General features: G+C 38.2%; 1 protein-coding gene across 2 annotated transcripts in view; it reads right to left on the reverse strand.

Annotated features, from left to right (window-relative positions):
- MAP3K2 (mitogen-activated protein kinase kinase kinase 2) overlaps positions 1–14,366 on the reverse strand; it is a 37,020-nt gene that overhangs the window by 11,333 nt on the left and 11,321 nt on the right. For both annotated transcript variants that reach the window (XR_011921690.1, XM_072417957.1), the window contains 14 exons: positions 13,056–13,174; positions 12,297–12,337; positions 11,052–11,151; positions 8,628–8,741; positions 7,519–7,618; positions 6,516–6,640; positions 5,148–5,227; positions 4,979–5,046; positions 3,329–3,421; positions 2,175–2,381; positions 1,909–2,057; positions 874–1,005; positions 538–667; positions 166–343 (listed from right to left, as the gene is read on the reverse strand). Coding sequence is in view for 1 of the 2 variants with exons in the window: in XM_072417957.1 (XP_072274058.1) it covers positions 166–343; positions 538–667; positions 874–1,005; positions 1,909–2,057; positions 2,175–2,381; positions 3,329–3,421; positions 4,979–5,046; positions 5,148–5,227; positions 6,516–6,640; positions 7,519–7,618; positions 8,628–8,741; positions 11,052–11,151; positions 12,297–12,337; positions 13,056–13,174 (1,636 nt within the window). In the remaining variant the exon portion in view is untranslated. The remainder of the gene's footprint in view (positions 1–165; positions 344–537; positions 668–873; positions 1,006–1,908; positions 2,058–2,174; positions 2,382–3,328; positions 3,422–4,978; positions 5,047–5,147; positions 5,228–6,515; positions 6,641–7,518; positions 7,619–8,627; positions 8,742–11,051; positions 11,152–12,296; positions 12,338–13,055; positions 13,175–14,366) is intronic.

Below are 14,366 nucleotides of genomic sequence, written 5' to 3' on the forward strand. Positions count from 1 at the left end.
TAGAGGAAGAGTATTTTCAAGTGCTTCAAAAAGCCAAACTGGTTTGCAGTAGGCAGGGGCAAAACAAGTATCAGCTATATTGAGGTTAACTAGTCTCCAGTTGCTCTCCATCCTGAAAGATCAATAGGGGTAATTACATTTCTACAGGCAAAACTTGCTACTTACCAGATGTCTGCTTTCCTCCCATAACCTTCCCCACTGATGACTTCAGGACTCATCCAGTATGGGGTGCCGGTGACGGACTTCATACCTGTACCAGAGAGGCAGATAGTCTGTAAACGTTTGCTGGCCCCGAAGTCTCCCAACTTTACATTGCCTGAAGGGTCTCGCAGAATGTTTGCTCCTGGGAGGTAAAAAAAAATAATAAAATCAGAAAATGCACATATTTTATGGAGACCATATAATTACCTGTCCTAGTTTAGGAGGTTTCACATCCCAATGTGATATCACAGACACAAAAACTAACAACTTTTGCACAAATATTACAACAATCTAGACCAAAGCATTGCAAAGCATATTACAACAATCTAGACCAACCTTTGATGTCTCGATGTACAATCATATTACTGTGCAAATAGTGCACCCCCTCCAAAATCTGGCGGGTGTATTTCCGGGATACAAATTCCGTTAGTGCTCCATAGGCCTTCAGTTGGTCCTTTATTGATCCCTGCATGGCAAAAGACATTTTTATAGTAAAGTGTATCAACTGGATATAGAGTTTGGAAAGCCTTTTAATAGAATATAGTTTATTTTAAGTATAGTGTGTGTGTGTATATATATATATATATATATATACACACACACACACACACACACACACACACACATATATACACACACACACACACACACACATATATAGATAGTTCTTACCCCGGGCATATATTCCATGAATATTGAAAGTGTCCTCTCCTGGCAGTCTCTTAAGCAGCCGTAATATTGTACAATACGTTCGTGCAGCAGATTTTTCAGCAGTTGAATCTCACATTCCAAAGCGTTCACCTCCTATGCAACCCATAAGCATATTGAAAGATTAGAACTTAAAGTGTATGTCAGGAACAAAAAAAAAAAAAAAAAACCACACACAAATTTAGCCTGTTTGAATATATGAACATTTTTCCACACGTTTTATCCTTTAAAAGTGTGGCAAGTGCAGAACACGGATCCTGCCAGAAATCAAAAATATGCCTAACTACTAGTTGTTGACTGACACTGCTGCTTCTGCTGAATTAAAATACCAATTACTGCTGTTAGCTCTTCTCAAGCCCCCTCACTGTTGAGCTACCTTCCTACATATATTCTCCACATAAATACATTGGTTTCCTACCCGGCAAGGTAATGCTGCCACCATAAGTCCCAAGAGCCAACAGCAGCCCCAAGAATAGGAATGAGTGCAGGACTTGCATGCTTCAGGCCAATTAACCCACCTAGCGTTCTAATTCTGTATTTGCACGCAAAAAGCGTTACCTTTTTTTGCATGGGATTTTATTGTACATTGGGCCTATAATTCTTAGGCATAACATACCGATGACATACATATGTCCAATATTTAATAAATTTAATAATAAACGTTAAATAAAAAAAACAAAAATCTGCTATATAAAAAAAAAAAAAAAAACGAGAAATACAGAAACCTGTAATATAACTGTAGTCACAGCAGATGCTGGCTATAGTTACATATAAAATTGTTGTAACTCAGTGTATCCCCAGCCAAGTAACATTAAGGCAGATGACATCAGTCCCAGAGTAAACCGGTGCAGAGTACAGCAGCCTAGGGATTGGAATCCATACAGCTCTTCAACTATTAACTGATTATCATAGTAAGGACATTGAAAGCTCTAGAAGTTATCAAACTTTATCGGTCTGATTTAGAAGATTCCAAGGGCTGACTCTTGCTCAGTATCTTACCTTACTCGTCTCTGGACTGTCTGGATCAAACTGGACTTGTTTCACTGCCAGTTCTCTGCCAGTATCTGCGTCATAGCACAGGTACACCCTGCCAAAGGCCCCCTGTCCTAGAAGTTTTCCAAGCCTCCAGTTTGATGGAGCACGTGGGGCTAAAAACAAGCATGATATAAACAGTCAATATTTACTGCAGTTTCTAATTGCGTATGTATGAAACAATATCATGAATCCAAATTACAAAGGATATAAGAACCCAGAAGCGAACTTACATCGACTGGGTGGGCTAATATCCATTACAGACAAGGTTGGATTGTCAATGTCACTGCCTCGTCGTCTTAGGCGGCTGTCTTCGTATTCTGGAGTAAAGACACTGCTTCCGCTGCTGGTGCTCAGGGAATGATCAGTGGGGCTAAAGCTGACCGCAGAACGGAAGTTGGCACCCTGGGTTCTTCTAGCCCTCGGGAAGGTTTTCCTGCCTGGAAAAAAGGAGGATTTTCAGTATTTCTCAAGGTGGTACAGCTTTATACATTTTCTTAAAGTGGATTAAACCAACTTCCTGGGATGCGTGAGGTGGGTATCCCAAGAGGCTCTGTGCTCCCATTCAGTCAGGCAGGTCGTGTACTGAAAATGTAGTGTTTAAAGCCAATAAATACTCTAAATACAATCAAAACCATCACAGTAAAAAGTGAGAAAAATCTTACAGCGGCCACATCCTGTGTAAAAAAGGTTTATTCCCTGCCATCATGCTTGCAGAATCTCAGACTCCTTGTGAAAGCAGTGGTCTTAAGCAGTTCTCTACTCAGAAAAGCACACGCTATCTGCTGACTGCAGAATTATATCTCTGACTCACAACAGTATGGTGTCGACCTCTGCAAAAAGATCATTGCTTACCCATAAAAAGCAAGGGTCCTTCTCTGCAGCATGCATATCTTTTTTAATTCTTTTTTTAAAATTTCATTTGCAGTTTATGTTGATTTTTTTATTGTTTCAGAGTGGGGCACACCACCAGTTAAGTCTGCTCAGCTACTGTGCTAGTCAGCATGTCATTCCCAAGGCAGTAACTACTTTATCTGCTGAACAAAATTATTACAAAATGCACATATGACAGTGCAGGATATTAAACAAATGCTTCCAGCTACTAGATTTCCTACATCCTAGGAGGTTACAATAATTTACTCAAAGCACATGTTCATTCTTGGGTTATCCAATAAATGACTCAATTTTTTTTGACAATGCCAAGTTTCTTTACCCCAAGTAACTGAAGGAAATACCTAGTACTTCCAAGTACTGAGGAGCATGCACTGGTTAATGTTGGGGGAAAAAAGGTTACACCAAAACAGAATTCTGACATTTTTAGGCCATTCTAGGATATCAGTTGTACCCTGGCTATAAAGAACACGTTGAAAGAACAATGCTTCATTACCATCACTGTAATCCTGGTGAAGATAAGAAACGTGGTATCTCCGTGGGTAAGTGCCACCTTTCCCAAATTTTTCAAACACTGGAATGTCGTATTCTAGAAAGAAAAACAAAACAAGCATAAACATATAATTGAACCATAAAGCTAGAGAGTTTAAAAAAAAAAAAAAATCAACATGTTGCAACTTTGTATTGATATACTTTATTACCATTGTGACAGATACTAGTGACAGATACTTTCCAGTGGAAAATTTTGTAAAATGGAAAAAGTGCAAGGGTAAATAAAAAGGATAATATGAACCTAATGATTAAAACTGAACTTTAGCAAACACGTATGTGGGGACGTTTTATCTGCCAAAAGATAGGTCTATCCAAACAGTCCTAAGAATAACACCGTTATTTCAGCCTGGTAAGGGGTGATTTTTTTCACTTTACTGCTGCAGTTAAGAAACACCTACACATCTAGCACATCCCCAGCCTGTCACTGAGCAATAAAGCTCTCATTACCAGAAGGCAAATTGTTAGCACATTGCTTTAGTAATCAAATATATTAGCCGTTTGTGTGTGTAGATGCAGTAATTTTTCTAAAAAAACATTTGGGCATAAAAATAAAAGTTACATTATAGGTAACAAGGATTTGACACACAATAGTAAGAATTTGTGTCTATCATAAAAATAAATATGGTTTTACTGTTGACCCTTTGGGAGAGAGAACGATCAGGTTCTGTTGAAAGCACATATGCAGACAAGAACACAATAAGGAATAGGGTTGATGTTTTATCAGTGAGTTCCTGCTTTATTGTTCAATCGGAGGACACCACAGTATCCTTTCAAGTTAAATTCAGCCGTCCATTCAAAAAAAAAAATGTTAAGGCACTGCAGTTTAGCACTTACAAAATGTGGTGTCTCCTTTAGCTTTGGAGCCTCTGGTTCCTTTCTAATTTTGCACTGAATTTCTATTTTGGTTGACTATGCTGCCTTGCAGAGTCCATTATAAATTTACTGTCACCACCTTTATGAGTGCAGTTCCACTCAAAGCTTCATGCTTCTCCACACACAAGCTGCATAGGAGTCCAACAACTCCTCTGATTGCCCTCCAAGGCAGCTGCTCCCAAAACAGCAAACATGTGCTGCATATTGCAGTATTCTAATTGTTGGAAATGAACATATTAGGTTTTTACTACATCGTGAATAAATCATTTATCTACCATCACTTGACCACACCAGGATTTCAGAAAAAGCGGTGCCCAAGGAGAGGGTACGAGTAGCGTTGATTTTGATAAAATTAATACTACTTTAGCTCAAATGAACTAAGAGGTGTTATGATACTGGTTATTCTATTTGGCAGTGGTGTATTATTCACACAAGGGGCCGGACAGTGTTGCAAATCTGTTGGCAGATACCATAGCTGACATAAGTATGTTTTTTAGAGTTTTGTCTGAAGTCCAGAAAAAAAAGCACATATGCAACTCAAATCACATTTTCATGTTTTTCTTAGCTTACATTTTATGCTCAAAAATTATATAACCCCTCACACCATAATGAAGTCAGATAAATTCAATAAACATTAACCTGGCCTTTTCCTTGCAACTATCTCATGTGAAAACTGTTTTAGTGACTGTGCAAAGAGACTGCTATCAGGTAAAAGCCTTACCTGAGAACTCTTGGTAATTATCGGGGTAGCTCTGAGCCCTGGGCATCCTGGACTTGTGGTAGCTTTCACTATAGGTTACAGGACAGAAGAGAGGCTTCAGTTTGAGTCTTAACCTCAAAATTAAAGAAATCTTTTTTTAAAACAGATTTTTTCTATCAAAATCACTTACCCGTCTAGAGGGCTGTCAAGAGATGGGCAGCTGCCAGAGCCAGAGTTTTCAGGACTACTCAAGGATAATGGGTCCAACATCTGTATCATAAATAGAAAATGCATGTGAAGTTCTCTTGCCTTTTAAAAAATAAACAGTATTTTTATTATTTGTGATTTAAAACCTATTACAGAGTATGGATTATATCTGCATCACACAAATATGTATGTAGACTAAGGCACTTTATTTTTATTTTTTTTTAATACCTTTTAACACCTACCTCTTGTACTGTGTCCAAGTACCTCCACTTTCTTCCCTGCATAATGACACGGATACCTAACATACAACATCATCACTTCACCATCAGCTTTTAATGTGATTAATGAAATCTTGTTGCAGAATATATCTCATTTCACGCTAATGCTCTAAATGTACATGTGAAGTTGGAGCAATCACCCTTTATCTGTATTACTCTGTTCTACTGCAAAACCAGCTCCTTCCAATTTCTCAATTCTCACAACCTAAAATGTTCTGCCCTTTGGAGTTGGCTCCAGTCCCTGAACTACTGTAATACTGCTCATATGAAAAAAGTCTTGCAGCCATTAGAATGTAATAAAATGTAATTATGGACATTGACAACAAGTTAAAATGAGGGTCTTACATAGTTTCCAAGAGAGGATAGGAGGAGTTTTATATAAATTAATACATCTGGGATGACTTCAGTTTGTAGACCACTTTGTATGCAACATATTTGTAAAGAGTTTTGTCTATTTCCCCAGTCTATCTGTATCCATCTCCCTGCCTTCCATCTACCAATCATGGTGCTGCACTTTTCATGCATAGCCTTACAGAATTATTACCTCCCAAATATTTTTTTTTCACAAATAGAACTGACAAGTAGGGCTGAATTTGGACCTCCAATACTAAAAAGTGTTGCAGGACATAAATAAAAGCCCATCTGCACTTCCTCTTATTTTCCCAGCAAACTTGCATAAAGAATTGTTGATCCAGCCAGTGTACTCCACCTAATGCAGCATGCTGTAAAAAGAGGGTGACATTCATTAAATGCCAAGGTGTCACTCATGTAGGCTGTGCCTGCTTACACCACAGTGGGGTTGGAAAGATGTAGTGGGGACTAACACTGGAATGGTTGGATTCACAAGCCTATAAGTTTGTCATTCAGCTCCTGCTCAGAGGTTCCTGCATTGACAGCAATAGCTATTTTTGCTGAAACCCTTCAACAGTTAGCTGCAGTGTATGGAAGGATTTGGAATGGTGATGAAACATTTCTGGTTTACTTTATCAAGTTAGTACATCAAATAGTAAATAGATTTGGGATTTGTTTAGCCCATCATACAGGTGAGCTTAAGTTTGGGATCAGAAGTTTACCTGGTCCATGCTTTCTGGAATAAACTCCCCTTCGCTGTTAATGCTGGTAAAGGAACCATTTCGGACACCATGGTGCAGTTCATCTGGAATGTATCCTGGTGGGGGGGAACTCCTATCCCTGGTACCTATAAATAGCAGAAAACAGTGAACATTTTTAAACAAATACAGGTAGTCCTCGGGTAAGGACATCCGACATACGGACAATTCCTAGATGCGAACGGGGCTTCCCTGTTCCCACGTGTGCAGGATGGAGGCTTGGAAGGGGCAGTTTGCATGATTTGCAGACGAAATCTTTTGCTAAACACAGCTGAGGTTGTGGGTGACCTTAAGAGTTGAGCTGATCTGTAGCATCTTGTAACTCTTTAATGACCAAGAGACTCTGTAGTCGTTTCTTTTTGCATATCAAAGCACAGCTTGCTCCAGATGTTAATAAATGCCTAGGCTTCATAATGTTTTTTTGTTTTTTTTGCTTTGTGTTTAACTCACATTGAGGATTTTATACAGTAACTGACAAGCTGCCTAATATGTGGAGAGGAACAACCCTACAGTCCCTATCTTGTATGTAACCCAGGGACTACCTGTACAAAACCTTCCTGCACGCTCTCTACCTACGTCATGCATCCCAGGAGGCTTCAGGCGGCTATATCCGCTGATCTCACAAATGCACAGTGAGATCTCTACTAACAAAAATCACACAAAAGATAGAGGTTTTGCCATATGAGCCACCAAGGCTTCATTTTTTTTTTTTTTTTTTTTTTTTGCACATTGCTGTCAAAGAAAACATGTTTTCAAGGGCTAAGCAACTTCCTTGACAGGAAAGGACATGTAGGGCCTTTTCAGTGCAATCCTAACCATTCATTGACCAATGACTAAGCAGGCAACATACTGAACTAGTAGACAATTGTGTCTACTAGGCTATTACTTCCACTCTTACAGGGTCCCCATTTCAAATTAAGCAGGGAATCTATGGCTTATTGCAGTTTCATTAAGTTATGGTACCTACCAAGAATTGCAGTCCTGTCTTTCTTTTCCGTTCCTCCAAATACTGTGTTATCTAGATCCTCCAAGCAGGGCATGTGCTCCACGTCACATGAGCTGGGAGCCTATATAAAAAAAAACAATCAAAATAGAGGAATCTATAAAAATGTCTATACTACAATATACCTTATACACAGGAATTTAACAAGGCAAAAGAGAATTGTTAAAGTGACCCTATCATCATTCTGTACATCCAAAAGTCTAAACCAAGAGGTGCTGGGTCTTTAAAATGTATTAATCTAAGGTTATGAAAAAAGCATAACAGGTCATCAAGCTCAAGTCAGGCTGCTCTACTAAAGCAAGGGTTCCCCCCTTACAGGGTTTCCAGAGAGTAAATCAGATCTAGAACTATTGAAGCCTAAAAAATTTGGGTGACCATTTACGCTAAATTTACCATTGAACAAAATGTCAGTCCTGTTCACTAAGCCTTCAATTTGTTTTTTCTATAAGCGCTGATGAATGGGAGTGTACTGGCTACCAAAACACCCAGCCTGTTTGACGCAACCTAGTATAAATAAAATTGGTTTGGGCTTTTTCACATCTTGGGCTGATGCTCCGTTTGTGACCTCTCATTCTCAACCACTTTGTACACAGCAGGTTGAACATATCCTGTTTCTGCAAGTATCTTGCAAGAAGTTCTGAAGGCTGAGATATGGACACTTTCTACTGACAATCTAGCAGCAAGGATCCTCTTAAGATTCAGAATAGGAGCCTGCAACAGTGATGTCAGTTAAAGCGGACTGTCAGGAATCGGCTGGCAGGGGGAACCAGTGCAATGTTAAACTGGCAGCCACCCACGGGCAATGGGCAACAGATTATTTTTCCTCAATTTAGTTTTAGTTTATTTTTCCTCAAGGTAGGTAGCAATGTGCACGGGATTTGGGGAGGGGAGAATGGGTTAATATTTAACTCAAATATAAAATAGATTGCGTCATTTTGGAAAAGGTATGACAGACTAGTAACATTATTAGTAATGGCAGCAACGTGTTTTAATCCTTACTACAGTTTTACAGTGCAAGAAGGTTTTTTTTTTATACTATTACTATAGGTAAAAACCTGGCTTTAGAGTCATACCTGACTATGTACATGGGAAACTAGTAGAATTTTAAGGCTCTTCATGTGAGTACTTCTGTCCAGCAATTCGACAGCTTTGTCCAGGTCATCTTGTGTCTTCAATGGTATCACCAGCTGCAAAGACAAACACAGACCACAAGTTAGTCTGAATTAAAATATATATAATATAATTAAAATAATATATATAACATATACCCAACTGAGTTTTTCATCTATATTAGTCACAACAAAGATTCATTGCTCTCAAAGGAAAAAAAATGCCTTCAGTCACGTTCACATGAAACATTTAAAGTCCAAGTTCATGTAACCTTAGCACTCCTCAGTTCTTTTTTTGTGAAATGGTAGTGCATCCAAAATATATTTTTCCCCATATATCATGCTTGCTTTAGTAGAAAACATCCGTTTTCATTCCCTGTGGCAGCACCAATAGCAGTAAAACATCTAATTATGCAGCAATCATATTGGACTGACTTACTTCAGAAGCGACAGCGTTAACTACAAAAAGTAGTTCAGCAACACAATCTGCTCCCACAATATCCTTATGATCTCAATGATCCAATCAGTGAATTGGAAGCATGAATTATATGATGTATTTTAATGATGTATATAGGTAGACTACATTGGTTCATTGGGTAACTAAATACAGCTATGTCACTAAATCTAAACTATAGATATTGCCAGGCGAATAATCCTCATATTAGACTATTAGAATAGAATTCACAGAGCATATTAGGTTGCTGGACCACGCATCCATATTGAAAAACTGAGATAAACCTGCCGTCATTAGTTAGGTGAACAGTACTAGCCAATTGCAAATCTCTTTAAAAATGGATTAGTACAACCTGAGATTAGGTTTCATAGCATTCAAACCAAATGCTGAATTTCATATTTGCAAAACTGTTTTAATGGCCATAAGAATTTCTGAGGATTCATGTACAGTGGTACAGATAGATTTTAATGCATTCATACTACAATGCATCAAAATGCATAACATGAACAAAAGTCCAGTTTACACAAGCCCTAATTTAGCTTAGTGTTGTAATTTACACACTGCAGGCAAAAAAAAAGTGACACTGCCATTTGCTTTTTCAGTTTCTTATCAATAGCAAGTTTCCAAGCTTTTCATTTGACAACTCATCTGAATCATCACTGTGCTGACATATAACAGTAGGTAGACAGGCAACAAATATAGGACATATAACTTGTCAGTATTTAAAATGTAGATTTATTTTTCCTAATATTGGTCTCTTTTTTAGGCTATAAATGGCATCCGTAAATGTGCCGATTCCTCATAGGATAGGCAAAGGACTTTGCAATAGATTGGACTGAAGTTTGTAATGACTAGTTTGCAGAAACACACAGAAGCAAGGTGTTGCCAGCAATACATGTGAAATTTCATTACTGATTAAGAGATCCTATCCAGAATGACATGGTGATCTTTTATTAATATTTGGACTTTGAAATAATATCCAAGGTACCCAGACTCCATATTTTACTATTGTCATATGCTCATACTAAACAAGAGTTGTTACAGCACTCTACAAGACAAGGTTGATTCTTGTATGCTGAGCAATTAAAATATACTTGAATTTCATGAATGAAGTAAACCAGACACTGGACAATAACTTTTTAAGTGCCAATGTTGTGAGTTGGTTTGCTTTTGCCAAGTGCATGTGCCTTCCTAAAAACTAAGCCTGGATTCATAATGTCTGCACATGAAGGCTCTTTTTTAGGTTAACTGTGGCTCAAAATGGGAGGGAAATATAAACCTCCAGTGGTTTTGGAGCTTCTTTATGGGTAACTCACAGGCTGGTAAAAGATTTTCTGTGCTGGCCAGGTGCCATGGAAAACAAAGATGCTGCCAGTTTCTGTATGCTGCCTGTTGCTTACTCAAGGTGATAAATAAGATTAAACTACTCACTTCATAGCTAGTTACCATCAGGGTTATACTACACAATTTTATTACCAAGCTGAACTTTTAAGAAAAACCAGTACTGGGATTTTTTTTCCCACCAATGACATGAAGCAAAGCAAAACCTCAAAGGTTGATCTTTTTTATCACTGTGTTCCTATCATTTAATGATAAAAGAGAAAATTGATTTTATTCGCCAGTGTTGGTGCTGGAAGTCTGTCATTCTAGTTTAAGACCCCCCCACCCCAGAGTACACTTGCCTTTCCTTCCTGACATTCAGCTGCTGAGGGTAAACAGGAATAGACAGTATAGGGTAAAAGTAAAAAAGGTTTTAGATTGAGAGCAAGGGTGCTTACATTAGATCACACTTATTATATGTGCTGAAAGCACCTTCTGCGGTGTTATAATTAAACTGTAACATTGTGCTGAATTAACAACATTAGTCTATTTTTATTCTTCTAGGTATTAGGAAAAGAAGCTTGACCATTTTGAAACATAATAAATGCATTTACCTCATTATTACTGTAATGAAGATCCATGCACTGCCCAAAGGCCACTTTGGCCTTCGTATAAAGATCTTCCAGCAGAAGTGGCCGGGGAAACTGCAGAATCCTGAAAAAAAAAAAAAAAAAAAAAAAAAACAACATCAAGTCATTGCATTAGGTCTGGTTTATTTCAGAGATAAAACATGCTTTGTTCTACATCAAAAGGTCAGGAACTGGAAAGGTAAAATGATGATGCTGGGCTGAAATTGATAACTGAATAACCGTGCTCCGAGATAAAATACTCAAATGAACCAATGATTTGCCCATTCTTAAACGTGGTCTTCCCTAGATAGTTACATAGTTAGTCAGGTTGAAAAAAAAAGACATTAGAGGCAAACTCTTTACCTTCGTTCCCCATGCCAGTGTGAGAAAAAAAAAAAATATGAGTGGCTTCTGCTTGGTGGTGCTAGGGGAATGATTACTGAGGCACCAAGCAATGTTAAATAGGGTTAGAGCATCCACAAAGCTATATAAGCACAGAGTCAGGACTTGCAGAAAGTGTCCTATCTTTGCTCCCAACAACTGGGATAGTGAAGGAGTAGCAATGGGAAGCAGAGAGTGTACCAGGTAAATGAACCAGATGCCTTGTCTTGCCTGTAAAAAGTACATGACCCAAGATCTATGTAGATTACTTATTGTCAGCCAGATGGGAAAAATACAAGGTCAGGTAAGTCAGATAATGTCAAAAAATACAAAAAGTATATTTATTTTAGCAAGGTCCTAAATTCTGCTTCATGCTATACACCCGCTTTCGGTAATTAAAGTGGACAAAATGGAAGTATATAACATAAAGGAACCAAAAGAGGAAAAAAACAAAAACATGGTGTGCTGGATGATCATAACACAGGAAGATGTCACCTGCATAGGACTGACCATGGTTTTGGAAGATCAATCTTGCCATTTGTTGAGGGACTGAAATATCTAAAAAGCATTAATGACGCTGTTCCTGCACACAATGCGAGATATGAAGTGACCTTTGTTCCTATGGGACAGGCATGTAATCACAACTCATACCAGGCATTTGTTTTCTCGTTCGTGGAATGTGCAGGAGCTGGAAATGTACAGGGACTGGCACTGATAAGTACTAACGCTCACTGTAAGTACCCCTGACTGTGCATAAGCAACTGCCCACCAGTAAAAATGTAATCACTAGATCATAAGCAACTAAAATTTTCCCATATAATCATAGCATTAAGCTCAGAGCCATCCTACCTTTTCTCTCCACGATGTTCAAATTTAACACGAACATCATTCTACAATAAAAAAAAAAAAAAAAAAAAAAAAAAATTACCGACAGTACGTTAGACAAAGCAAGGGACAATGGCAGCATGAAATGAGGGAATAACTCAGCTCTAACAGCATGAATGTAGCAAAACCACCTTTCCAGCTAAATACATTTGTTCATTTGTTTGTGCTATTTATTCAAACCAAGCACTGGGTTCTGCAAGTCTTAAAATGCCAACACGACCCAAAACACAAGAGGCCTTGCTCACAATGCATTGATTTCAGAAAGGCTTGTGAACAGTGTTCTACCCACAGTAGGACAGATTTCTCAAAAACTGCAAGAACAACCTAGCCTATGAACCATTTGAGCTCAAACCAGTCAGTCCCTTCATCTCATATTCGGGAGAGATTCGGGTACCTTATTTTTGGTTTTTGTCTGGACCTTTGCTTGCTTGGAAGAGACTGCAGATATTATTGCATTGTTTACATTCAGCCTAATCGCAAGAACCATAAATTAGCTTTTTTGCGGTGCACNATTTATTTAAATTTCTTGTGTTTTTTGGGGAAAAGGAGGGTAGGGGGGACACTAAAGTAAAACCTACTGATTGCAAAAAGTCATTAATCGAATAAAAGTATAACCAACTGATTTCCTCTCCCCTAATCTAAAGAGGACATGCAACAAAATGATGGTGCAAATTGGGAGACTAACCTAAATTTTACAAAGGGTGAAATTGATAGATCACTTACCTGCTTCTTGGGCGAGGTGGATTTGGAGCCACTGGATTCATGCAGAGGTAAGGAGGGTCTGCTGGCCTTATGTAAGACAACAAGATCCTGCATGATGGAATCCAGGGCCTGCTGCTCATCTGTAAAAAAAAAAAAAAAAAAAAAAAAAAAAAAAAGGGATGACAGTACGTTAGACAAAGCAAGGGACAATGGCAGCATGAAATGAGGGAATAACTCAGCTCTAACAGCATGAATGTAGCAAAACCACCTTTCCAGCTAAATACATTTGTTCATTTGTTTGTGCTATTTATTCAAACCAAGCACTGGGTTCTGCAAGTCTTAAAATGCCAACACGACCCAAAACACAAGAGGCCTTGCTCACAATGCATTGATTTCAGAAAGGCTTGTGAACAGTGTTCTACCCACAGTAGGACAGATTTCTCAAAAACTGCAAGAACAACCTAGCCTATGAACCATTTGAGCTCAAACCAGTCAGTCCCTTCATCTCATATTCGGGAGAGATTCGGGTACCTTATTTTTGGTTTTTGTCTGGACCTTTGCTTGCTTGGAAGAGACTGCAGATATTATTGCATTGTTTACATTCAGCCTAATCGCAAGAACCATAAATTAGCTTTTTTGCGGTGCACTGCACTTTTTTTTTTTTTTACCTTGGCCATCCCTAAATTAAACAAGATTACAGGCAGACAACTGCAGAAAGGCAAATTAACTTAAATGAATAAGTAATTTTTTAACTCTCCAAGGAAAACGTGACAACTGTGATGTATGACCCCATGCACTGAACACATTGGAGTTGATTTACTAAAGGAATACATGATTTATATTACCAAGTAAAACAGTCTTTACTCCTCTACTGAACCCAACAAGTAGGTCAATAAGATGGCTTTGTCGTTGTTCTCCAGAATCTATAGGTTACAGGTAAGTACAGACAAGCTAAAAGAGGAAAATTATGTATGTCCTCCATACCATTTGTGTTGGGCTGTGTTCATGAAAGCTATCACAAGGAAAGGACACCACAAAAACAGTTGTTTCCTATGGGTCCTTTTCACACCAAAATCTTGTGTTGTTCATTTTATCTAGCGTGTTCATTTTTCCTCATGTTTATTCTTGTTCAATCTAGCGTGTTCATTTTTCCTCATGTTGGATTTTTTTGCAGCATACAAAAATGCATCACAATCAATATCTTAAATCCTTCCCCGCTACAAGATAAAAAAAAAGGTGAAAAAAAAGTTAAGTATAAGTTTATACCTGCACAATTTAACTTAATATCCTTGGACAGATTTAAAGTTATTTTTTACCTTTGGTGCATCAATC

This window comes from Pyxicephalus adspersus, chromosome 7 (genome assembly GCF_032062135.1).
Source record: "Pyxicephalus adspersus chromosome 7, UCB_Pads_2.0, whole genome shotgun sequence".
NCBI classification, from domain to species: Eukaryota; Metazoa; Chordata; class Amphibia; order Anura; family Pyxicephalidae; genus Pyxicephalus; species Pyxicephalus adspersus.